Here is a 26435-nt window from a genome sequence, read left to right as displayed (position 1 = left end):
TGCCTCATCCCTTCACCATCAAACCTTTCATCCTCCTCATCCTTCCCTTTCTTGGAACTCTTCTGCAATCGCTGACACACTATCAACTGCTCTCCCTACCTCCCCCTCTCATCCTTCATCTGACCCTACCCCTCCCTCCCCTGTCCTGCACCCGATGCTCCCCCTCTCTCCTCATTAACGGTATGGACCTCAAACACCCGAGGCCTTCGCTAAAACCTGACTGATCTCTCCATACAGGTTCCTTCTGACAAACCAGACTTGATCTGCTAAACAGAAACTTTCCTCCTTCAAGATGTCTCTGATTCCTTAATATCTCTTCCTGGTTACTCCCTCCTCCGGTATGATAGACCTGAGCCTCGTCCTGGAGGGGGGGTGGCTATCTTTATCAAAAACTCTCTTCCTCACTCTCCTTGCACTGCCCTCTCTCCACCCCACCCCCAGGAGTACCTCTGGCTACGGCTTCCTCTCCGCTCTCACCTTTTGTTCATATGTGTTCTGTACCGTCCTCCAAACAAACAAAAGGGTTCCTGTCTAATTGAAAATAGAAAACTGGCGTCAACGTTGTTTAAAAGAACACCATGAAGTACAATTTGTAATTTAAAGCTAAAGATGCAGAATAGTTCACACAACAAATAAACGAGGAACGCACATCTGCCTTATCACATGGAAGAGAAGTGAACACCATCTGCACAGAGCAAAACTTTCGTGTTATTCGGGTGTTGTGCTGGTGTGGGCGTAGCGCGTAGTCTTCTTTGGCATCAAGCGTCGTTTTTTTTTCTTTTCTTACATCAGAGGCATAGCCACACCCTCAGAAAGTGAAAAATCACAGCCAAATGCATACGGAAGAGGAAGACGAAGACAAATAAAAACTACTGTAGATATCTGCGATCACAAAGCGATCACTAAGGGTAAGCTTTCTCCGAAAAGGGGAGGCTTACCCCTGGTGATCTCCTGCAACTTAACCTTGATCCACGAACCAGTGATGGCAATATTTTTTTCAGACCACCATATGACCTTGACCTTCAACATTTAGGGATAGATAGTAATATAAGAAAATTGGTCCCCACCTACAATCTATCCAAAAAACAACACTTTTTTTTTAAATCGAAAAAAACCCCTGAAAATCGGAGGAAATTTATTGAAGTTATGATCAAAAAAGTATTTTTTTCTTAATAAGTCACAATCTGAAAAATGTATGTCAAGGACACGAATCAAATATCAGGTGCACAACTTCAGTGCAGGTACACCATTATGATGCAAGAACATCTTGGAAGGTCAAGCGGTCTGAGATTCCGCATTGGCAAAATTGAGTGATGACAAAAAAGTATTTATTTTGGTCAGAGGGCCATTTTACCTTTACCCAGAGAGGTATGATGTAAATTAAACATAGATGCGACTTGCTCTAGGCTATCTATATACGGCAATTTCGTTCTGCCCGGACATTCGTAAAGTTATGGTGAAAATGTTAAAACGTCTAGAATTAGGTCATGACCTTAAAACCTAGGTCAAGGTCAAAACAATGTCAACCCCATATATTTTATAGTCACATTATTTCGGCAAAATTTCATTCCAAAAGTCCCAGCTGGCTCCAAGATGCAACTCTGAAATTGATACAGTTCTGAAATTTGGAGTTTGGGAGTGCAATAATATTTTTTTTCTAAATGGTGGTTTTGTACTCCTAGGGGGTCTGAGAAATTAGTACCATATCAATTTGGAGCTGCTAGTTGTAGAAACAAACCCTACAACAACAACAATAAGCCAAATTCCCTTATGCTTTTGGGAGAGGCTTAATTACAAGTATAAGAAAGCAATGAAAGGGTTAATAAGTAGCTTGTACAGGACATCAGTGGAAAGGGCCAGAAGGAATTGAAAAGAAACATGGTGAAAATATTTAGTGGGAACAGGGCAAAAAGGAATAGGATAATAAACCAATCCCTTTGGGTTGAGTGACATCGACAAAGTGAATGACGGGGCATGTGCCCAGTCATGTCCAAGACCGAAGTTCTGGGATTCAATGGTTATGAAACTTAAGCTGAAGGACAATTGGTCCATTCAAATACTAACACCGGTATTGTGCTAGATTTGAGAGATGTCAGGGAATTAACTTATAATGCCATATTTAGAAGACCAAGAATACAGACTGGGTCTCCTATTGTTATTAGACTTATTATTATTCTTTACGCTAAATTTTGTGGAAGCTGTAGCGTCACCACTGTTGGTCCGATTAAGTTGAAACCTCAGCGGAATGTTGGGGCCAATGGGAATTGATGCCATCTTTTTCCTGAATTTTGATTTCGCAATCACTCTGGTAACCAGCTTGGATTTAAGCAAAAACTTTAAAAATCTTCTTCTCCATAACCACAAATGCGATTCTTGTCAGGTTATGATCGACTACCCATGGTGCAAACAGGTTGTTCAAGAAGATGTCATCGGTGAATTGATTTGGCAGCTACGTTGAGATGAAAACAAATTTCTCCAATTAACATGAAACATTTGTCGTAGCACCGACACGTCAATAAGAACTTGAATATGAAAAAAAACATCGGGGGCAATACCCCTGGCGCTCACCTGGTAGAATAAAGCAATAGACTGCACTGACTAAAGGTATTTTGAACCAATTTCAATGGTTGCTAGAAGACACGGCAGCATGTAGAATCATACTAACATAATCATAAGACTTTAAACAAACAAAAAAATACCTATTTTGGGGGGCAACCCCCTCTCCCCCAACCGCATATACCTCTGAAGACCCTAATTTTTTTTAATGCCTTCAACAAACATCACGGGTGAAGAAGGTTGTGGTGAAGTTTCATCGAAATTGCTTATGTTGTTTCTGAGAAGAAAGCAAATACCTATTTTGGGGGGCAAACCCCCCTGTCCACCCTCAAAGGGGCAAATTTTTTTAATGTCATGAATAAAATTTGGTACAGCACGGGTGGTGAAGGTTGTGGTTAAGGGTGTAGTACTGGTGAAAAATTGAGAAAACTACATAGGTACCTTTGAGAGGCCTTTACACAAAAACAAAGTCAAGTTAATATCTAATTTTCAGTTTTTCTTGAAAGATATAATCTTGGCTTTAACTCAGACCAGTTTCAACGCTTCTTTGTCATATTACATGCATATAATTTGCATAAATTAGACCGTCAATAAAAAACAAGGAAAAACAAAGAACACATTTCTACTTCTATCTTCTATGTCACCTATCATTCTTTTCACACAAAACTTGGTACATGTATTATACATGTGTTACTCTACTACCTGATGAGAGGATTTTGTGAAATTATGTCAAATGTTCACTAATTAGCTAATTATGCCAATTACCAGATAAAACTTGGTTGTCCTTCAATAAATCCACAATGGCTACTCCTATAAACAAAAGCCTTCATCATTTTAAAGGAAGTGATATTCTGAATATCCTGTCCAAATTTCAGCCCAAAAGAATGATGCAAATTAAAGTTATAACAAACTTCATGCAAAATATTATATTTCTTGTAAATTGCGTGTAAAGATAACATTAGATATTTTAAAGGAAATACTGAATGAGTTTATACAACACGTATGAATCTAAACCATAACGGGTGAAGAGGCATATTTAAAAAAAAAGAGGCATATTGGAAAGTTCACCAGTACTACACCCTTAAGTTTCACCGAATTCGTGTGTGTACTTTCAGAGAAGGAAGCAAATACCTATTTTGAAGGGGTGGGGGGGTGGGGGTGGGGGTGGGGGTGGGGGGGCGGGGTCAAACCTGGACCCACTTTGATCCCTCACAGACCCCCTTAGACTTCGATTTTTTTTAGTGCAGTGAACAAACTTCGGTACATCACAGGCAATGAAGGTTGTGGTCAAGTTTCTTCGAAATAGTTTGTGTCGTAGTTTCAGAGGAAAAAGCAAATTCCTATTTTGGGGGGTCAAACCTGGCTCCGCTTTGACCCCCGGGAGACCCCCTTAGATCCCGATTTTTAAAAATTGCCATGAACAAACTTTAGTCACAACACAACAAATATAATTTGTGCCAAATTTGGTCGCAATCCCATCAGTGGTTTCGGAGCAGAAGTTTAAAGTGTTTATGGACAGTCTGACGGACGGACGACGCGCCATCGCATAAGCTCCCCTGAACTTCGTTCCGGATGAGCTAAAAATCGATTCAATTGGTCACATGGTTAGGCAATGAAAAATAAAGCAATAATTGATGAATATTGATGATGTCATAGGTCAGGTGACAAGGCGTCTATATTGGATTTCATGAAAACCTTGAAAATGCAACCTTGCCTTCATTTTTCGATTGATTGAGTTGAAACTTGGACCACTTATAGCATGCCACTTGAATTGATGTATAACCTAAGGATGACGTCATATGTCATGTGGCATGTCGGACATATTGGATTTAATGAAAAATCTCTAAAATACATCTCCATTTTTCTATCGATTTTGTTCAAACTTTGCATAATCGGGTCAGAGCTGCCATTGTCAATGATGTTGTCACACACTTCTCCAAACAGAATGGAGCAGCCTGGTTCCTGGGGCATCACTGCTCACAGTTTTAATTATTATTATTACTATTGGGGTCACCCGTGGGAATCTCACGGGCATGGAGGTGTATCGTTGCGATCGGTGCAGCCGTTTTTGCGGTAGCCAGGACAATAATGTTAGGCAGGTATCCAAACCTGAAAATGCTGGAGACCAAAGCTGAAATTGGAAAAACAATATAGTGAAGAGCCGGGCTCTTGCTTGAGACGGACGAAGTGACGGGCAAGACACAAACTCGTCCGAGAAGATGTTTATTGTAAAAACCAACTCGGGAACTCTGAAAAGCCCGTTTATCGGGCTGCATATATATCCAAAACCAGAAAGCATAACTGAAACCGAAAGCCACGCCTCTCAGGCGAGGCGTGTTTCGGTGGTCACGTGACCGACAGGTGCAAAGGATTATAACCGCACGCGCGGCACGCTTTGGTGGTCACGTGACCAGCCACCCCGGCGCCGACGTTGTCCGCCGGTGACGTCACCGGCTGGAGCAAGGAGATTCTGCTGCTGGTCTCGCTTGGGGCACCCATGGGTCGCTACACACGCCCCCCCAGAATGGACTTGATCCAGGAAGGTCAACCTGAGGGGGGTCCGGATGACCCGCCCGAAACGACCCCTGGCCAGCCGCGGGGGGGGGGGGGGGGGGGGGGTCCGGTGTGGTGGCGGGTGGTCGGACGGGGGGTGCAGTGGACGGGGGGCGGCCGCGCCACGGTGGGAGAGCCAGCCGTAGTGGCTGGCTGACATCCATGTGGGCCGGTTTGAGGCAGTCCAGCGAAATCCGGTCCGCCCGGCCACCGATGCTGACGATGAAGGACTTGTTGTCCCGTCATAGGACCCGGAAGGGTCCGTCGTATGGTGGTCGGAGCGGCCCCCGGTGCGCGTCGTGGCGCACGAAGACGTACTCCGCCGAGCGGAGTGCTGGGGGGACGTAGGATTGGGGGTCGCCATGGCGGGACGTGGGCACTGGGGCGAAACGTTGGGCGGCCTCCTGGAAGTCCGTGCGCTGGTGCGCGGCGGAGCAGAGGCTGGTGGCGTCGGGCATGAACTCGCCCGGTACGCGGAGGGCCTGGCCGTACATCAGCTCGGCGGTGGACGCCTGGAGGTCCTCCTTGGGGGCCATGCATAGGCCCAAAAGGACCCACGGGAGCCGGTCGGCCCAGCCGTCGTCCTGGAGGCCGGCCACGAGTGCGGCCTTCATGGAGCGGTGGAACCGCTCGCACAACCCGTTGGCCTGGGGGTGGTAAGCCGTGGTGCAGTGTAGGGTAATGCCCAACGTGCGGGCAATCGCGCCCCATAGTTCGGACGTGAACTGTGGGCCGAGGTCCGACGAGATGTCCGCTGGTGCGCCGAAACGCGCGACCCAGGTGGCGATGAATGCCTGGGCCATGTCAGCGGTGGTGGTGGAGGTGAGGGGCGCGGCCTCCGGCCACCTGGTGGTCCTGTCCACCATGGTAAGCAGGTGGGTGAACCCCTGCGATGGGAGAAGGGGACCCACCAGGTCCACGGGGACGTGGTCGAACCGTCGCTCGGGTACGGAGAAGGGAGCCAGCGGAGCCTGGGTATGCCGGTGGACCTTGGCCCACTGGCAGGGTGTGCAGGCGTTGGCCCAGTCACGGACGTCCCATCGCAGGCCATGCCAGACGAAACGCGCCGCCACCAGCCGCTGGGACGCCTTCTGGCTCGGGTGAGAGAGGCCGTGGAGCGAAGCAAAAATGCGACGCCTCCAGGTGACCGGCACAACGGGGCGAGGTCGGCCTTGGGAGATGTCGCACAGCAGGACTGTGTCCGCGAAGGGGACGTCAGCCAAGCGGAGGCCCGTGTCCGCCAACCGGAGTGCCTGCACCATGCCGTCGGTGGCCTGGTCCGCTGCCATGAGGGTGAAGTCGATGCCGAGGTGGACGGCATTGGCGCCGGCTTGAGAAAGGCAGTCGGCCACGGCGTTGTCCTTCCCGGTGACGTGCCGGATGTCCGTGGTGTACTCCGACACGGCGGAGAGGTGGCGCTGCTGGCGGGCCGAAGATGGCTCCATGACCTTGGCCATGGCGAAAGCCAACGGCTTGTGGTCGACAAAAGCCGTGAACGGGCGGCCCTCCAGGAGGTGGCGAAAATGGCGGACGGCCAGGTACAGCCCGAGGAGCTCGCGGTCGAAGGTGCTGTATTTTAACTCGTTGGGCAGGAGTTGCCGGCTGAAGAATGCGAGCGGCTGCCAGGCCCCGTTTACCCATTGTTCATGGACCGTGCCCACGGCCTAGTCGGAGGCGTCCGTGGTGAGGGCGATGGGAGCCTGGGGTACCGGGTGGGCCAGCAGCGTGGCGTTGGCGAGGGCCCGTTTCGCGCCGGTGAAAGCAGCGTCCATGTCCGTGGACCAGACGACATCGCGCTTCGCCGGCTGGCCGCGGAGGGCGGCGTACAAGGGCCGCATGAGTTGCGCAGCTCGGGGCACGAAGCGGTGATAAAAGTTCAATCCCGAGGAACTCCTGCAGCGCCTTGACGGAGCGGGGGCGCCGGAAAGCGGCGATGGCTTCGACTTTGGCCGACAGCGGCACGGCGCCGGTCTGGGTGATGCGGTGGCCCAAAAAGTCGATCGTCGCCGCACCGAAGTGACATTTGGCCGGGTTGACGATCAATCCATGCTTGCTGAGGCGGCCGAACAGCGTCCGGAGGTGGAGGAGGTGCTCGGCTCTGGACGTGCTGGCGACGAGAATGTCGTCCAGGTAGGTATAGAGGAATGGCAAGTCGCGCAGCACGCCGTCCATCAGGCGCTGGAACGCCTGCGCCGCGTTTTTGAGGCCGAAGGACACCCGGAGGAATTCAAAGAGGCCGAAAGGTGTAATCACGGCCGTCTTCGGGATGTCGGCTGGGCGGACAGGCACCTGGTGGTACCCCCGAATCAGGTCCACTTTTGAAAAAATGGTCCGCCCCGCCAACCGGGCGGAAAAATCCTGGATGTGCGGGACGGGGTACCTGTCGGGGGTAGTGGCGTCGTTGAGGTGGTGGTAGTCACTGCATGGCCGCCATCCGCCCCCCGGCTTCGGGACGATGTGCAGCGGCGAGGCCCAGGCGCTGTCGGAGCGCCGCACGATGCCGAGGCGCTCCAGCGCCACGAACTCGGCCTTGGCGACGTCGAGTTTGGCGGGGTCGAGATGGCGAGGCCGGGCGTACACCGGCGGGCCCATAGTGGGGATGTGATGCTCGATGCCGTGGCGCACCGCGATGGCCGAAAATGTCGGTCGTGTGAGGGCCGGGAACTCCGCAAGGAGGCGTGCGAAGTCGTCCGCCAATGGGAGGGCGCAGGAAAACTCGGTGGGCACGGCACGGCTCAAGGCGCATGCCAGGGAGCTGAAAGTTTCGGCGTTGACGAGACGCCGGCGTTTCACGTCGACCAGCAGCCCGTGGGCGCACAGGAAATCGGCCCCGAGCAAAGCCATGGGGACGTCCGCCGTCACGAACTCCCAGTGAAAGAGCTGGCTGCCGAAGCGGAGGGCGACGGTGCGTGGGCCGAAGGTGCGGATGGCGGAGCCGTTGGCTGCGACCAAGGGGGCGCCGCAAACGGCGGCCCGCCTGTCCTCCGCCGAAGCGGGAATGATGCTCAGCTGAGCGCCGGTGTCGCAGAGGAAGCGCCGTCCCGACGCTCGGTCCGCGATGAACAGCAGGTTTCCGGAACGGCCGGCGTTCATTGCTGGTAGGGAACGCCGGCTCGCCCGTTTCCCGACTTGCCGAATGTGCATGGGGGCCGACATGATCGGGCCTGCCGCCCGAACCTGGCGTGGAAATAACACCAGGCCGGGTCCGGCGGGGGCTCAGGTCGACGCGTCGGGCCCGGGTGACGCGGCGTCGCCGTTGCCAGTCGCGCCGGCCCGGCGGCCTCCATGAAGGAAACTGCGTCGCGGGCGTCGGGCGGGTGGGCGGGAAGGGTCCCGGCCGCCACCCTGACGAGCTGGCTCGCCGCTCCGGCGAGCTGGCTTGTCGAAGCGATCTTGTCGGCCTCCTTGGCGAGGTCGCGGGGGTTCACGATGGTCGTACCTGCCAGGGCGACCCGTACCTGGGCCGGGAGCTGGCGAAGAAAGAGCTCCTGAAACAGGAAATCCGAGGGGTGCTCGCCGAGCAACGCGAGCATGTAATCCATGCGTTCGGACGGGCGCGTATCGCCGAGCTCAGAAAAGTCGAGCAGGTGTCGTGCGCGCTCAGCCGGGGAGAGGGCGAAAGCGCCCAGCAGAAGTGCCTTGATGGCGTCGTACTTGCCGTCAGCGGGCGGGTTCTGGAGGAAGCTCAGGCAGCGGGCGGCGGTCGCGGAGCCAAGCGTGGCGACCACGTAATGGTATCGCGTGGCGTCCTCCGTTATGCTACGCAGGGTGAACTGGGAGTCCGCCTGCGCAAACCAGACGGCGGCATGTGCTTCCCAGAAGGTGGGCAGTTTGAGGGACACTGCGGTGTCCATCGTGCGTCGTAAATTCGGGGTCACCAATGAAGAGCCGGGCTCTTGCTTGAGACGGACGAAGTGACGGGCAAGACACAACCTCGTCCGAGAAGATGTTTATTGTAAAAATCAACTCGGGAACTCTGAAAAGCCCGTTTATCGGGCTGCATATATATCCAAAACCAGAAAGCATAACCGAAACCGAAGCCACGCCTCTCAGGCGAGGCGTGTTTCGGTGGTCACGTGACCGACAGGTGCAAAGGATTATAACCGCACGCGCGGCATGCTTTGGTGGTCACGTGACCAGCCACCCCGGCGCCGAGGTTGTCCGCCGGTGACGTCACCGGCTGGAGCAAGGAGATTCTGCTGCTGGTCTCGCTCGGGGGACCCATGGGTCGCTACAATAGCCTATTTTACTCCAGGTGGTCCCAAGATTACCCACCCAAAATTTCGTTGCGATCGGTTCAGCCGTTTTTGCGGTAACTGGGAACGGATGGACGGACAGACAGACAGATGGACAGACAGACGGACGGACAGACAGACGGACGGACATTTTTTTAATTTTTTTTTGTATACAGAGTCGAGGCTCGTGAAAGAGCTAACATTTATCAAACAAACAAATCAAACAAACAAGCAAATAAAGTATATAAAAAGGGGAGCGGTCGACAAGATGGGGAGAGAAGGGGAGGAAGCACACAAACACAACATTTGAGAGCAGGGACATCGGGAGATGTTTTTGGAGGGAGAGGGCCTGGGGGGAGGCAGGATAGGTATAAAACGCAAGGAAACCAAGGACATCCAGGAAAGAAGTCAAAAGTCACCTCAAAAAAGGTGGATTTGGGGTGAAATTAGCGGGGAAGAAAAGATCAAGGTTTTGGATTGGGGAAGATAAGAGATGGTGGTGAACAGCCGTTTTAAAGACCTGGAGGGAGGAGTGGGATTGAAGAGAGTGAGGGAGTTTGTTCCAGAGGTGGGAGAAAAGAGGAATGAAGGAGTGAAGGTGAGCAGAGAGTCTTGATTTTGGCAGTTTAACCATAAGAGGGTTGCAGGCAGATCTTGTGCGACCTGCAGGAATATTTGGGGGACAGAGCCCAGAGAGAGCTGGGGGAGCAAGGCCAGAGAGGAGTCGGTAGAAGACGGAAAGACCACCAACCTGCCTGCGGTGATTAAGTGAAAGGCCCTAGGAGATAGCGTCATCGCGGAGAGATTCCAATAATTCTGAAAGCTTTGGTTTCAACAGCGTGAAGCCGAGCTAGGTGTGAGGCAGGAGCATAGGGGAGAACAGTATTCCATTGAGCTGCGGATGAAAGCCTTGTATGTGGTGAGGAGCTCAGGTGTGCCGAGGAAGGACTTCGCACGACGGAGGATGCCCAGTCGGCGACTGGCTTTGGAGGCCAGCTTGGAAATGTGGTTTTCCCAAGAAAGATCATGGCAGATAGTGAGACCCAAAAGCTTGAGTGACAGAACTTCTTGGAGAGGATTGTTGAGAAAGTAGATGGGAGGGTTGTCCAGTCGATCTTTTCGGAGAGACAAAGAAGAGTGTGAGATTTGTCAGGATTGAAAGACATGTTCCACTTGTTTGACCAGTCTGTGATTTTGTCCAAGTCTTCAGAGAGTGAGGAGGCTGCAGACTGCCGAACTGAGGGAAGAGGAATGGAGTGGCAGAGAGTGAGTCATCAGCAAAGAGATAGAGAGGATTTTCAAGAGAGTCAGAGAGATCATTGATGAAGACCAGAAAAAGCACAGGGCCCAGAACACTGTCTTGGGGAACTCCAGCCTGAACAGGAAGAGGAGATGAGAGAAACCCATTCAGGGCCACATGTTGACGACGACTAGAGAGGAAGTCCGCCAGCCATGCGTGGAGATTTCCATGGATACCAAAGGAGGAGAGTTTGGTGAGCAGAGTGGGGTGCCAGACCGTATCGAAGGCACGTGATATGTCGAGGAAGACAGCTCTAATTTCCTTTTTGGCATTGAGGACCTCCATCCATTGTTGAGACAGCAGAAGCAGCATGTCCAGAGTAGAGTGACCTGGTCTGAAACCAAATTGATGATCAGAGATCAAGCCATTGGAGAAGAGGAAAGATTTCATATCCGAAGCAATGATGGATTCCATGACTTTGCTGATAATTGGGAGAAGGCTGATTGGTCTGTAGTTGCTAGGATCTGTTTTTGCACCTTTTTTGTGCAAAGCGGTGATGTTGGCTGATTTCCAAGCAGATGGCAGTTGACCTTGAGCAAAAGAGAGGGTGAAGAGAACAGAGAGAGAGGGTGAGATAGAGCGGCAGAGCAGGATTTTAGGACCCGTGGGCTGATGCCGTCGGGTCCAGTTGCAGAATCAGAGTCGAGGGTTGACAGAAACTTTTCCACCTTGTCAGGAGGAAAGGACACAGAGTCCAGGAGCAGCTGGGTACGACTGGGTATGGTGGGTACAGAGAGGGATGGGTTTGGGACACAAGATTTAGAGGCAAACACAGAGTTGAGGCATTCAGCTTTTTCACGTGCGGAGTCAGCTGTGTAGCCGTTTGAGGTAAGGGAGGGGATGGGGGGGGGAACAAACACCAGAAACGGCTTTGACTAGACGCCACCAGGATTTGGAAGAGGGAGACAGATAAGAGAGTTCGGTCTTGAGAACGGAGAGATATTGTTTCCTGGCTCTCCTGAGGGTGGACACACAATTGTTTCGGGCTTTGTGAAAGGAAATGAGATTTCCTTCCATTGGATTTGCTTTCCAGGAGACAAAGGCAAGTTGTTTCTGGGCAACAGCCTCACCACAATATTCCGTGTACCATGGACGGGAGGAAGGGTATGACAACTGAAGACGAGATGGGATAAATCTGTGCATGAGAGAGAGCAATTTACTTTGGAAGAATTCCCAGGATGAGTTGATGTCAGAGGTGGTAGAGATGGGAGACCAGTCCAGATGATTGATGGCTGCTTGAAGACCGTGCCAGTTGGCCTGAGTGAAATGCCAGACTCGTCGACGCTGAGCAGGCTCCCTGAGGATGGTCAGAGAGATGTCCACTTTAACAAGGACATGATCAGATGATCCGATTGGAGCAGAAGAAGAGCAGCAGACATTTTCAGGGAAGTTAGTCATAACCAAGTCCAGAAGAGAAGATGCTCCGTTGACTGAGATCCGGGTCGGGAAATTGACAGATTGTGTCAGTCCCAGTGAGTCGCAGAAGTCCTTTGCTGAGGAGCCATGGCTGGTGAGAGAGGTACCCACACCCAGCCAACTGGCATGATGACAGTTGAAATCACCACATATGAGGAAGAGAGAGTTGGGATGAGTAGATAGAAGTTGGTCCATATTATCAGACAGCGAGATGTAGACGGAGTCATCACTGTTTGGTGGACGGTACAACACACATATGAACAAGAGGTGGGAGCGAAGGGGAAGCCGTAGCCAGAGGTATTCCTGTGGGTGAGGTGGAGAGAGTGCAGTGCAGGGCGAGTGAGGAAGAGAGTTTTTGATAAAGATAGCAACCCCACCTCCAGGACGAGGCTCAGGTCTATCATACTGGAGGAGGGAGTAGCCCTGGAGATATACTAAGGAATCAGAGACATCATGAAGGAGGAAAGTTTCTGTTAAGCAGATCACGTCTGGTTTGACAGAAGCAACCTGTATGGAGAGATCAGTTAAGTTTGAACGAAGGCCCCGGATGTTTGAGGTCCATACCGTTAATGAAGAGGAAGGGGGAGCATCGGATACAGAACAGGGGGGAGGAGGGGTAGGGTAAGATGTGGAAGAGGTGGAAGAGGTAGGGAGAGCTGTTGAAGGTGTGTCAGAGATTTCAGAATAGCTCGGAGAAAGGGAAGGATGGGGCGGACAAAAGGTTTGATGGTGATTGGGTGAGGCACAATGAGGTGTTATTTGAGGAGGGGGAAGAGCGAGGCAGAAGGTTGGGGGAGATTGAGGTGAGAGTTGGAAGGGGGAAGAAGCGGGGAGGACGCTTTGAGGAGGGGGAGTGAGAGGGGGGAAATTGAGAAGAAATGAAGGTGGGGAGATTTGAAGGGGAGGGGTGAGGGGGGAGTTTGGGAGGGAAGGGACAAGGGGAGGGATTTGAAAGGGATGGGATATGGGGGAGATTTGGAGGGGAGGGGTGAGGGAGGAGTCTAGGAGGGGAGGGGTGAGGGAGGAGTCTAGGAGGGGAGGGGTGAGGGGGAGTCTTGGAGGAGAGGGGTGAGGGGGTAGTTTAGGAGGGAGGGGGCAAGGGGGGAGATTTGAAAGGGATGGGTGATGGAGAGGATTTGGAAGGGAGGGGTGATGGGGAAGATTTGGAGGGGAGGGGTTATGGGGAAGATTTGGAAGGGAGGGGTGATGGGGAAGATTTGGAGGGGAGGGGTTATGGGGAAGATTTGGAGGGGAGGGGTGAGATTTGATTTTAGAAATTGTACGATTAATGGGAAACGAACATTTATTGCAAAATGAGTTTCTTGTGACCTTCGAGTTAAAAATACGTTTAAGGACGCTGGATGGAGGATGGAATGCAGGAGAGTTTAGGGAATGTAGAAAAAAGGCACTATAGGAAATGGATTTTTTTTTTGGGATGAATAGATTTGGTGAGCAAGTCGAAAGCAGCCTTTTAAAGAAGAAGAAGAAAAAGGTGTTATAATATATGACGGAATACATAACTTGAGGGGAAAGTGTAAACATTGAAGGTTAATAACAGTGAAAACTATCTGGGGAAATGGGGGAGAAACACGTGGTCGAAGAACGAACGAACGAATAAGAATGAATAAACGAATGAGAACAGAGAAGGAAATGTTTTGTTTTTTTTTGTTTTTTTTTTAGTTGAGATTTACACAAGGAAGTAGGCTATTGGTGAAAAGACTGGGAAAACAGAGAACGAAAGTTATTGGATCACAAACGACAGACCGCTGAGAGAAAAACAAAGCCTCAAGGTTGTACAGTGTACACTGTACAAGGCCTCAAGACACGACACGAATTAACACGATTTTCAATACAGGTATGAAAGATTTGCACCGAAAATCTTCGTCGGGACACAATATACGTACACACACCATGAAATAAATACAGTTTTAACGAAAATACAAATGGGAACAATTACTTAACTTCGATTTCAAATCGCTCGCGACGCGGCAAACAGACGATTAATTTATGAAAGATAAACACCGAGAAACTTCCAAGGTGCACACTATTACTTCACACACCGAAAGATAAATACAGTTTCGACAAAATACAATTGTGAACAGACTTAACTTTGAAAACGTGGAGACCGTGTGGAGCTTCGAGAATCCCTGCCACCGTCTCCAAGATCTCGCGAGATCTCAATTTTGGTGAATTATAGTAATTTTATTAATTTTTTCCATCTTCAATTGCACTCATTTTACCGCAATGTAAATCACCTTTTCAGATTTTGCAAATGGCTGATTGTTTTTAAACCGATTGTGGAATGTAATTTCAAACATTATAGCTCAAACAATTTCAGTAATGCATGCATTTTCATGCAAGGAAGAAATCAGACAACAACCTGTTCTGTCATGCACACACTGCCAAGCATACAATCCATTAATGTGACCATATTGTAATTCCATGGTATAATGCAATGCAAACTCACAAATGAGAAGAAGCAGAAGAATGGAGTAAGTTGGCATGTGTACGCACTACAGTCAGACAGGGAATGGAGACGTGCAAAAAACGTTAGACACAGAAAAATGTCATTTGACTCACAGACCTGTGCAATGATTTTAATCTGCCAGAACAGGGAATTTGACTCAATCTCCCATTTTTTAAAATTCAAGATCGAGGCTCGTGTAAGAGCTAACATTAATCACAAAAAAACAAACGGACACGTAAAAAACATATGATAAAAGGAGCGGGAGACAAGATGGGGCGATAGAGGGAGGCACACTTGGTACTCGACAACAGTCGAGAACAGGGACAACTGAAGATCTGTGGGAGGGAGAGGGCTTGGGGGGAGGAGGCATGGGAAGGCGGGGGAGGAATATAAAACACATGGACACTGCTCGAACTTCAAGGAAAGAAGTTGGTATTTCAAAAAAGTGGATCTGGGGTGAAATTAAAGGGGGTAGAAAATATCAAGGTTTTGGATGGGGGAAGATAAGAGATGGTGGTGAACAGCTGTTTTAAAGACCTGGAGGGAGGAGTGGGATTGAAGAGAGTGAGGGAGTTTGTTCCAGAGGCGGGAGAAAAGAGTATATAGTGTTTTTGTGTCTTATGTGCTAATATATGTTTAATGTGCTATCTCTCACATGAGCCTCGATCTTGTATACAAAAAAAAACAAAAAAGGAAGAAAAAAACGGCTGAAGTGATCTAATTCAAACTAGGTACAGGTATGTATAATATTGTGAAGTTTAGTGATTCGTTTTTGGGGTCAGAGGTCAAATCTGTAATAGTTATATTATATAACTTGAGAATGGCGGAAGTGATCTAATTTAAACTTGGTACAGTTATGTATAATGATGTAAAGATTCAATGATTAGGATTTGGGGTCAAGAAGTTAATGGTCAAAGTATGTAATAGGTCTATAACTCGATAATGGCTGAAGGTATCTAATTAAAACTTGGTACAGGTATGTATAATGATGTAAAAACTAACTGATTAGATTTTGGGTTCAAGAGGTCAAAGGTTAAAGGTCAAAGTCTGTAATTGGTCGATAACTTGAGAATGGCTAAAGGGATCTAATTCAAACTTGGTACTGATATGTATAATGATGTAAAGATTAACTGATTAGATTTTGGGGTCCTGAGGTCAAAGGCCAAGCGTCAAAGGTCATGTCAGGTAAAAATGTGAGACATTGTGAACAGCTGAAGGGATTTAAATTAAAACTTGGTACAGGTATGTATGACGACGTAAACATGAATTGATTAAATCTGGGGGTGAATAGGTCAAAGGTCAGAGGTCATCTCAAGTAAAAATGTGATAACTTGGGCACAGCTTAATGGATTTAAATCAAACTTGATACAAGTATTATAATGATATAATAATGTGGGCAGAGGATTATCAGTCGACGTTGTGACGTCGAAAAGTGCCCTTCTAGTTTTCTCTCAAACTTAGTTGAAATTGACAAAAGTATTTGGTCTCCACAATTGATTATTTTACTGTTAATATTACATAACCTTTGATTTTGATTCAGAACTTAATATATCCTTTTAAATCAGAAAATGAAAGAAATGGCACTGACAAAATTATTGACACCCTCGACTTGTAGCACACACAGCCTTTGGACAAAATAACTGCATTCAAGCACTTCCTATAGCCATGAATGAGCTTCCTAAACCTCTCTACTGGCAGTTTGGCCCACTCTTCTTGTGCAAACTGCTCCATTTCTCCCAGATTTGAAGGGTGCCTTCTCCCAACTGCTGTTTTCAGATCTCCCCACAGGTGTTCAATGTGATTTAGATTTGGACTCATTGCTGGTCACTTTAGAACATTCCAGCTTTTTGTCTGGAACCATTCCTGGGTGCTCTTTGAAGTGTATTTGGGGTCATTGTCCTTCTGCAAGACCCATGACCTTCGACGGAGACCCAGCTTTCTGACACTGGGTTGAACATTGCGCTCCAAAATGCCTTGGTAATCTCCTAATTGCATGATGCCATGCACACATTCAAGGCACCCAGTGCCAGAGGTAGTACATCAACCCCAAACCATTACTGAACCTCCTCCATGTTTGACTGTAGGGAAGGTGTTCTTTTCTTTGAAGGCTTCATTTTGTTTTCAGCACAACATAGAGATGATGTGCTTTACCAAAAAGCTCTAATTTGGTCTCATCTGTCCACAGAACATTCTCCCGGAAGGATTTTGGCTTGTTCAGGTGTGTTTTGGAAAATTCCAGTCGGGCTTTCTTATGTCTCTCTCTCAGCAGTTAGGTCCTCCTGGGTCTCCAACCATTGAACCTTGTGGTGAGATGTTTCTCTTGCTAAGAGAAGGTGAGTTATCGCCGTCATCTTGTTTCAAATTTGTTTTATAGCGTGTTTTAATTCTCAGGATTAATAAATGTCATTTGTCGTTGCTGTTTAAAGACAATGGCAAATTTTGAATGATGGTATTTTCCACCAATTGTTTTAAATCCTCACATCTCATGACACACCAATCATGATAATCTTCAAAATGTATATTGCCAATAAAGGTGAAGAGTATAATTAGTGATAAATATTTGAGTAATCTGCATTATGAATTATAGATATTGTGTGTTGCTGTGTTTTGAAATACTTCAGAATAAAGTCTACATTGATAATCTGTGAAAGGAAGGGATATGTAAAACGAACAAAGCTGTTTTGCCTGACAAGTTCTCTGGCGCCGACCGGCGCTGAAAAACACCATGCGAAAAACACCATCTTTCAGCCTAAGTCACACATAGGCGGATATTTTGGCGACTACTGGCGACTGCCGGCGATCAAGATTTTTCGGCGACTACTGGCGATTTCGGGCGGTCAAATATGGTCAGGCGGCAGTATGGCGACTGCAGGCGGCCACATTGCACCTGCATTGCGACGACGTCCCGAGTGGGATGGCGACTGTTGAAGATCGACGATGACTGCATTGCGGATGCACGGCGGCAGCGTGGCGACAGTCTGGCGGGTAGATTACGACCGATGGCGGATCGCGGCAACTGCATTGGGGCCGGGTGGCGGTTTACTCCGACGTCCGCAAGACTGCAATAAGACCGCCGGTGATTGGAGACGATTCACACAACTTTTAAAATCTTTATCTCTCTATTTTACATTTCACTTTATTCATTTCAATGATGTATGACATGAAGCATAAAGATGTTTGATGTACAATAAGAAAGTTAATAAAGATGTATAATTGTAATGTAATAATCAAACTTTTCTGCAGGGAGAGAGAATGGAAATAAAGTCCAACAAATTATTTCCACTGGTCCCAAGTCCCATAAATAAAGTTTCCAAAGGACCAAAGTCCCAAAAATAAAGTTCCCAAAAGTCCCAAGTCCAAACAATAAAGCCATATCCTTGTCGGCACCACAGGACCTCACTCCACGGAGACCCTCACACCATCCTGTCTTGCCATGGAATCGTGGTATGTCGTAATGCAGTCGCCAGGCAGTCGTATCTCTGTCGCCAATGGCCGTAACTCGGCCGCCACTAGTCCTACTGCTGTCGTCATCAGTCTCCCATGGCCACAGGGGAGACGTGGCAGTTCTTCTGTAGTCGATATGCAGCCGCAACAGTGTCGGCCCGTAGTCGGGAAGATGCCGCAGGAAGGCCGTATGGCATTCGCACCTCTGCCGTGCTAGCTGGTGGGGCAATTGCGGGAGACTATGAGCGACTGGGTTGCGGACGCTTTACGGTCTTATTATGGATACCGACGACAGCATGGCGGTTCCATCACGACAGCATGGCGGATCTTTTTTGAGGACGACTGAGCGCGCCGTTTTTAAACATTAAAAAAAATATTTGGCCCCTTTGCGGCTCTTGCCGACTGCAGCCGACCTGGGGAGGATAACCACGACTACAGAAGACCGTCCATTGCGGTTTCATTACGATTGTCGGCGGGTGGTGGCGATTTTTCCAGTCGCCCGTAGTCGCCGACAAATCCGCCTATGTGTGACTTAGGCTTTCATCATCAACAGCTTATCCCAAATGGCTTGATTTGAATTTACAACAGATGTTTTACCATGCTCATGGCGACAACTGGCCTCAAATCCCTGACCCCTCGTTTGACCTCTCATCTTTCAGTCTGATGCCTCAAAGCACAGAAGAATTTCCTTTGTCTCAAGAAACACAATAAAAGGACTAGATTCAATCGAATTGGGCAGAAGATTTTTCTGGAAACGGTTGTGTTGCTCTGTGGTCGTGTACGCTGGCATAGTGTACTGTTAAACTTTGTTGTAATCCTTGGTGTATTCAAGTGAATTCTCTCCGGAGAATTAAATATTCAAAATTGTTCTTTGTGTGTGGACATTCAAATCGATACACCTTCATCAACCCCCTTTCATTGATTTGGCGACGGATGGTGCGAGTTGAAACTGTCGTACCTTGTGTCTGAAGTTCAGTTTGAATCTGTTTGACAGTTTATCAAGGTGCTTTCTCCACCATTCGACCAGTCCTTGCTGCAATTTTCAATCAAGATTTATCTTGCAGCCATGTCCAGGGAGGTTGGCCACAGTGCCATGGGCCTTAAACTTCCTAATAACATTGCGTATGGTGGACACAGAAACATAAAGGCCTCTGGAGATGGACTTGTAGCCTTGAGATTGTCCATGCTTGGCTACATTCAAACTGGTTGAATGAGTGATTTTTATATTGCAAGCACATGCAACTCACCACAAGTGAGTTCAACTCCAAAGAAAAGGAGAATCACGTGCTTGAATTCTAATTATTTCTAACAACTTCTAAAAGGTGCCAATAATATTGTCCGGGCCATTTTAGGATTTCTGTGTGGATTAAGCAAAGATTTTGTAATTTTATCAGCTTTTTTTGTTTTGTTCCATTTGTTACGTGCTCCTCCCCAAACCCAAACCCCCCTGTACCTCCGAGCCCTGAGAGGAGTCACAGCAGAAAAATGTGTTATTATGTATGTCAAAGATCAATGGTGAAGCCACACCAATTGTTACCAACAAACAAATATTGTATTAAGATCACACAAGAATAACAGTACAACAATAATATTAATCAAAAGTACAATCAATATATATCCTATGATGGTACCATCAGTTTCGTAATATATAACTCACTGTGCTCCAAGTGAGTGAAACAAGAACATTCCCAATGTCTCTTTCCCGGCTTCAAACCAAAGTTGATTCTGGTTTCAAGCAAAAGTCGATCCCGGCTTCAAGCCAAAGTCAATCCGCTCCAGCGATCGTCAGAACGATGTCTAATCGAGACCAGAATCCCTCTCGGATGACAGTCACAGTCACGCGGCCAAAGCTGCGCAAAGGCGCCCTCAAGGCGACTGGGAAATCCAAAGGCGCCCTCCAGGCGACTGGGAAATCACACCCTCGGGTATGGACATTTCACGGCTCACAGTCGGCGAACCTCAGATTTACCTTCAAAATCCACGTTACACACACACACACACACACACACACACACACACACACACACACACACACACCAGTTAAACATCTGAATGCGGTGAAAACGGCTGAAGCAAAGCAAAGACCTTGCGCGATGCGCAAAGCGCGCGAGTCAAAATGGCCGACGGCCCGTTCTCGAGGCGTAACGGCACGACGATGATTCTCCTCGAAATCAACCGCAAAACCTGATACGCAGGTTGATATGTAACAGCGATAACAACTCTGCGCAGGAATCCCTTTCCTGGGAAATGCAAAGTTCACTCGTGACTCTTGCTCGCCAACGTTCGCTCCAGACCGCAAAGCAACTATGCTTCTTCTCCGACTCACTCGCTCCGCCTTCTTTTTTTCCTCTTCTTCTCCCTCGTCGCCCGGTTCCGGTTTCATTTAAAACATTAACCTTTTTACCTTTTGAAAATAGTAATATCCATTTCCCTTAAACGACAACAATAATAGTACATGGAATCAAAAATGTTTACAGTGGATGAAAACCACAACAACGGAAGTGACAAATCCGTAACACACTGTAAACCAAAGAAATACATTTGTGGATACCAAAGGATTTTTTAAATTTCAACAATGTTCTTGAAAAAATGGTGCATTCTTTGAAAAAAAAAAGTGCAAGGGTGCCAATATTTTTAGCCACAGCTGTATTTCTTTAGTTTGTGTGGAGGTAGATCCTTGCCCTGTGTCCAGCGGATTGGGGGGAAATGCGTTGTGAGATTAGACTGTTTCATGTCCAGTGTGATCTCCCCCTTATCGGCACACTTTCAATCTTCTCAATCAACCACCAATCCGCTTCAAGAATCTAAATCCATCAATCAGTATTTCTTTTAATCCCGTAATCCATTGTCTGACATTCGAGCCATCTGTTCATCAATTCCTCACCATACTGACTCATCACCCTTTTTTCATGAAACGTTTTGTCCATACGTTCATCCGTCCCTCATTCTGATTATTCACAATAAACCATCTGTTCATCCATCCCTCACCATTCTGACTTACTCTTTTATGTATGGCACAGTCAAACCATTTGTTCATCAATCCGTCCATCCTTGGTCTATAAGTCACCACCACCCACCCTCCCTATCCTTTACTCCCAACCCCTCCCCCCTCCCTCGCTCCCCAACATATTTCGAGTGACACAGCTTGTGTCAGGTAAGGGAGGAGTCAACCCCATATTCCGCTCTGTTCCTTTATCATCATTTTTTTCGTGTCCTTCATCCCGGATGAGTGATGGCGGCATGTCTTATGTGCAAGTATTTTGTATTTGTCTTGTGCAGGTATTTGTGCACACTTGTGTGCAAGTATTTGTTTTATACCGATTCCTCTCCGGCCTTGCTCCCCCAGCTCTGTCTGTGCTCTGTCCCCCAAATATTCCTACAGGTCGCACAAGATCTGCCAGCAACACTGTTATGGTTAAACTGCCAAAATCAAGACTCTCTGCTCACCTTCACACCTTCATTCCTCTTTATACTCCCGCCTCTGGAACAAACTCCCTCACTCTCTTCAATCCCACTCCTCCCTCCAGGTCTTTAAAACAGCTGTTCACCACCATCTCTTATCTTCCCCCATCCAAAACCTTGATCTGTTCTTCCCCCGTTAATTCACCCCAGATCCACTTTTTTGAAATACCGACTTCTTTCCTGGAAGTCCTAGCAGTGTCCTTGTGTTTTTTTTTTTAACCTCTCCCACCCCCCTCCTTCCCATGCCTCCTACCCCCAAGCCCTCTCCCTCCCACAGATCTCCCGATGTCCCTGCTCTCCATCTTGTGTCCTGCTCCCTTTGTCATATGTTTTATGTTTTATGTATCAGTTTGTCTTTTTGTGGTCAATGTAAACTCTTACACGAGCCTCGATTTTGTATACAAAAAAAAAAGGTAAGTAGGTATAAGGGGAAAAATATATGTGAGGAGTAAGTCTTTTCTTTCTGTCTTTTGCCTTTTGCATGTAAGTATGTGCTGTGATGATTACCTCCTTGTGAAATAAAGATTGTTGTTAGTTCAGCGGTTCTTAACCCTTTTTGGTGCCCATATCCCTTCCCTTGAGAATATTTTCTTGCACCACTTGTCAAAAATCAATGACTTCGGACTCGTCTTCGAATTAAAGAACTCCAATTATATTCTTAGCTCGCCTTAATTTTTGCAAAACCACAAATACAGTCAAAATTGCACAACAGAAATGGCGTTTCACATTCCCCGAGGGACGGGGAAAAAATGGCCGCCCATTCAAATGTAGACAACAGGATATGCTTAGAAACTACTCTAGAGTGAAGTCATAAGCATTTAAAAGGCAAACCTTGTATTCTCGAACGTTTTCATAACTAACAAGGATGACCAATACGCCAAGATACATTGCTAAAGTACGAAATCGAGAGATCGCAAAATTGTGATGTTTATCCTCAAAATGTTGATAAATATCACCGTGCCTATCACAATTATGGCCGAAGCAATTACAATGATTCCAACTGAAGGAAACGCCATTCTCTCTCGGGTGTTGTATACATATCATAACAAAACTAGCGGGGTCACCCGTGGGAATCCCACGGGCATGGATGTGTGTGACATTTCGACATATTGAGTTAGATGCTGCACATTCATTTTTACAAAATGGTTACTGGCAAGTCATCAGATCCAGAAATGGTGTGATGAACACAATTTATTTATTTCACATAATATGTGACCCCTCACTCCTCTCCACCTGACACTCTCCTGTCTCCACCTGACACTCTCCTCTCTCCACCTAGCACTCCTCTCCTCTCCAATCCCTCACATTCCTCTCCTTTCCAATCCCTCACCTCTCCAATCCCTCACACTCCTCTCCTCTCCAATCCCTCACACGCCTCTCCAATCGCGCCTCACACTCCTCTCCAATCGCGCCTCACACTGCTCTCCAATCGCGCCTCACACTCCTCTCCAATCGTTCCTCACACTCCCCTCCAATCACTCCTCTCCAATCACGCCTCACACTCCTCTCCAATCGCGCCTCACACTCCTCTCCAATGGCGCCTCACACTCCTCTCCAATCGCGCCTCACACTCCTCTCCAATCGTGCCTCACACACCTCTCCAATCGTGCCTCACACCCCTCGCCAATCGTGCCTCACACTCGTCTCCAATCGCGCCTCACACTCCTCTCCAATCGCGCCTCACACTCCTCTCCAATCGCGCCTCACACCCCTCTCCAATCGTGCCTCACACTCCTCTCCAATCGCGCCTCACACTCCTCTCCAATCGCGCCTCACACCCCTCTCCAATCGTGCCTCACACTCCTCTCCAATCGTGCCTCACACTCCTCTCCAATCGCTCCTCACTCGCCTCTCCAATCGGCTTTCCCCGTCTTGTTTCTCTCGTTTTTCTCCCGTCTCGTTCTTTTTCTTGCTCCAAATCGGCCCGTCTCTCCCGTCGGCCCGTCGGAATCGGAAATCGGCCCGTCTTGCTTTCGTGCTTGCGCGTAAATAAATTGTGTTCATTACACCATTTCTGGATCTGATGACTTGCTAGTAACCATTTTGTAAAAATGAATGTGCAGCATCTAACTCAATATGTCGAAATGTCACACACATCCATGCCCGTGGGATTCCCACGGGTGACCCCGCAAGTTTGCATTTACGTTCGTCGATGGACTCGTTCGCCCGTCTCATTCGCTTTCTTGCTACATCCTGTTCAAGTCTGCGTTCATCGATCGTCTCATTCATTTTGGAAATAGAAGTTTCCACGCAGCGCATGAATTGTCACGATCCTCAAGAGGAAGTGTCTCGTAATCATCAAATGATAAATGGCAAGTAAATTATATTGTGGAAAATTAAAGATTTCAAATAAACCTATTTAAAGTGTATGCGCACATAACTAATAAAAAAAACGAAGAAATATCTCTCGGTAATTTCCTGAAACATATTTTACTTCCGGCTAATAATGTTGAATGAAATAAAAACGAAGAAATATATGTCGGCATCATTGTTGACGTTTTTGTGACGACTGTCATCAAACGAAAAAGTAATATATCTTAAGGGAAAAGCAAAAGCGAATTTTAAATATATATCGACACGTTGCCGTCGGTGTCATGTTGGGCGGTGTATGATACACCATGACGCGATTTTTAAAAATATATCTCTGCATTTTCCCGCGTGTGTGGAACGTTCTCAATTATTGCTGACAACGAGTCTAAAACAATCGATAAAAATGAAATCATATGGTGAGTTAGATTGGAGATAAAGGCGTGAGAGAGACTCAATGGCCTTGACGTTACAGGCGTTTAAGAATTAATTTCGTTCTATAAAGGGCAACTTTCATCGGATTTTCTTCCGTTTTTTTTCAACCGAGTCTAAAACTATGTTAGCGACTGTGAAAAATGAAATGATAAATCGAATTTGATTTGAAATAAAACTGGGAGAGAGAGCAAGACACCATGGGCCTACAAAACAGGCCTCAAAGCGATGCGAGTTAATAAAATGGTGGATATTTGTTTATAATTATATGAAGCCACTCCCAGAATGGGTGGAGCTATGGGTGGAGCTACTCTGCAAACCGAGTAAGCTACACCCCGGACAGACACCCAACAGATAGACAGACAGACAGACAGACAGAATCATCTACGGCTATTATAATATAGACTAGCGGGGTCACCCGTGGGAATCCCACGGGCATGGATGTGTGTGACATTTCGCCATATTGAGTTAGATGCTGCACATTCATTTTTACAAAATGGTTACTGGCAAGTCATCAGATCCAGAAATGGTGTGATGAACACAATTTATTTATTTCACATAATATGTGACCCCTCACTCCTCTCCACCTGACACTCTCCTGTCTCCACCTGACACTCTCCTCTCTCCACCTAGCACTCCTCTCCTCTCCAATCCCTCACATTCCTCTCCTTTCCAATCCCTCACCTCTCCAATCCCTCACACTCCTCTCCTCTCCAAATCCCTCACACACCTCTCCAATCGCGCCTCACACTCCTCTCCAGTCACGCCTCACACTCCTCTCCAATCGCGCCTCACACTCCTCTCCAATCGCGCCTCACACTCCTCTCCAATCGCGCCTCACACTCCCCTCCAATCACTCCTCTCTAATCGCGCCTCATACTCCTCTCCAATCGCGCCTCACACTCCTCTCCAATGGCGCCTCACACGCCTCTCCAATGGCGCCTCACACTCCTCTACAATCGCGCCTCACACTCCTCTCCAATCGTGCCTTACACACCTCTCCAATCGCACCTCACACTCCTCTCCAATCGTGCCTCACACTCCTCTCCAATCGTGCCTCACACTCCTCTCCAATCGCTCCTCACTCGCCTCTCCAATCGGCTTTCCCCATCTCGTTTCTCTCGTTTTTCTCCCATCTCGTTCTTTTTCTTGCTCCAAATCGGCCCGTCTCTCCCGTCGGCCCGTCGGAATCGGAAATCGGCCCGTCTTGCTTTCGTGCTTGCGCGTAAATAAATTGTGTTCATTACACCATTTCTGGATCTGATGACTTGCCAGTAACCATTTTGTAAAAATTAATGTGCAGCATCGAACTCAATATGTCGAAATGTCACACACATCCATGCCCGTGGGATTCCCACGGGTGACCCCGCAAGTTTGCATTGACCTTCGTCGATGGACTCGTTCGCCCGTCTCATTCGTTTTCTTGCTACATCCTGTTCAAGTCTGCGTTCATCGATCATCTCATACATTTTGGAAATGGAAGTTTCCACGCAGCGCATGAATTGTCACGATCCTCAAGAGGAAGTGTCTCGTAATCATCAAATGATAAATGGCAAGTAAATTATATTGTGGAAAATTAAAGATTTCAAATAAACCTATTTAAAGTGTATGCGCACATAACTAATAAAAAAAACGAAGAAATATCTCTCGGTAATTTCCTGAAACATATTTTACTTCCGGCTAATAATGTTGAATGAAATAAAAACGAAGAAATATATGTCGGCATCATTGTTGACGTTTTTGTGACGACTGTCATCAAACGAAAAAGTAATATATCTTAACGGAAAAGCAAAAGCGAATTTTTAATATATATCGACACGTTGCCGTCGGTGTCATGTTGGGCGGTGTATGATACACCATGACGCGATTTTTAAAAATATATCTCTGCATTTTCCCGCGTGTGTGGAATGTTCTCAATTATTGCTGACACCGAGTCTAAAACCATCGATAAAAAATGAAATCATATGGTGAGTTAGATTGGAGATAAAGGCGTGAGAGAGACTCAATGGCCTTGAAGTTACAGGCCTTTGAGAATTCATTTCGTTCGAAAAGGGCAACTTTCATCGGATTTTCTTCCCGTTTTTTTTCAACCGAGTCTAAAACTATGTTAGCGACTGTGAAAAATGAAATGATAAATTGAGTTTGATTTGAAATAAAACTGGGAGAGAGAGCAAGACACCACGGGCCTACAAAACAGGCCTCAAAGCTATGCGAGTTAATAAAATGGTGGATATTTGTTTATAATTATATGAAGCCACTCCCA

The 26435-nt window shown here is 47.6% G+C and overlaps 1 protein-coding gene across 2 annotated transcripts in view; it reads right to left on the bottom strand.

Moving 5' to 3' along the window:
• Positions 1-26435, bottom strand: part of LOC137436605 (uncharacterized) — a 185236-nt gene that overhangs the window by 156087 nt on the left and 2714 nt on the right. The window contains exons 2-3 of one of the 2 annotated variants that reach the window (XM_078786603.1): positions 19629-19940; positions 14528-14573 (exon numbers count right to left, since the gene is read on the bottom strand). In XM_078786603.1, coding sequence (XP_078642729.1) covers positions 14528-14564 — 37 coding nt within the window. In that variant the 5' untranslated portion in view covers positions 14565-14573; positions 19629-19940. The remainder of the gene's footprint in view (positions 1-14527; positions 14574-19628; positions 19941-26435) is intronic. The other variant, XM_078786604.1, reaches the window with a different exon arrangement.

This window comes from Myxine glutinosa, chromosome 11 (genome assembly GCF_964187855.1).
Source record: "Myxine glutinosa chromosome 11, kmMyxGlut1.1, whole genome shotgun sequence".
Classification (NCBI taxonomy): domain Eukaryota; kingdom Metazoa; phylum Chordata; class Myxini; order Myxiniformes; family Myxinidae; genus Myxine; species Myxine glutinosa.
Note: the sequence above shows the minus strand (reverse complement) of the source record. Positions and strands in the feature narration are given on the sequence as shown.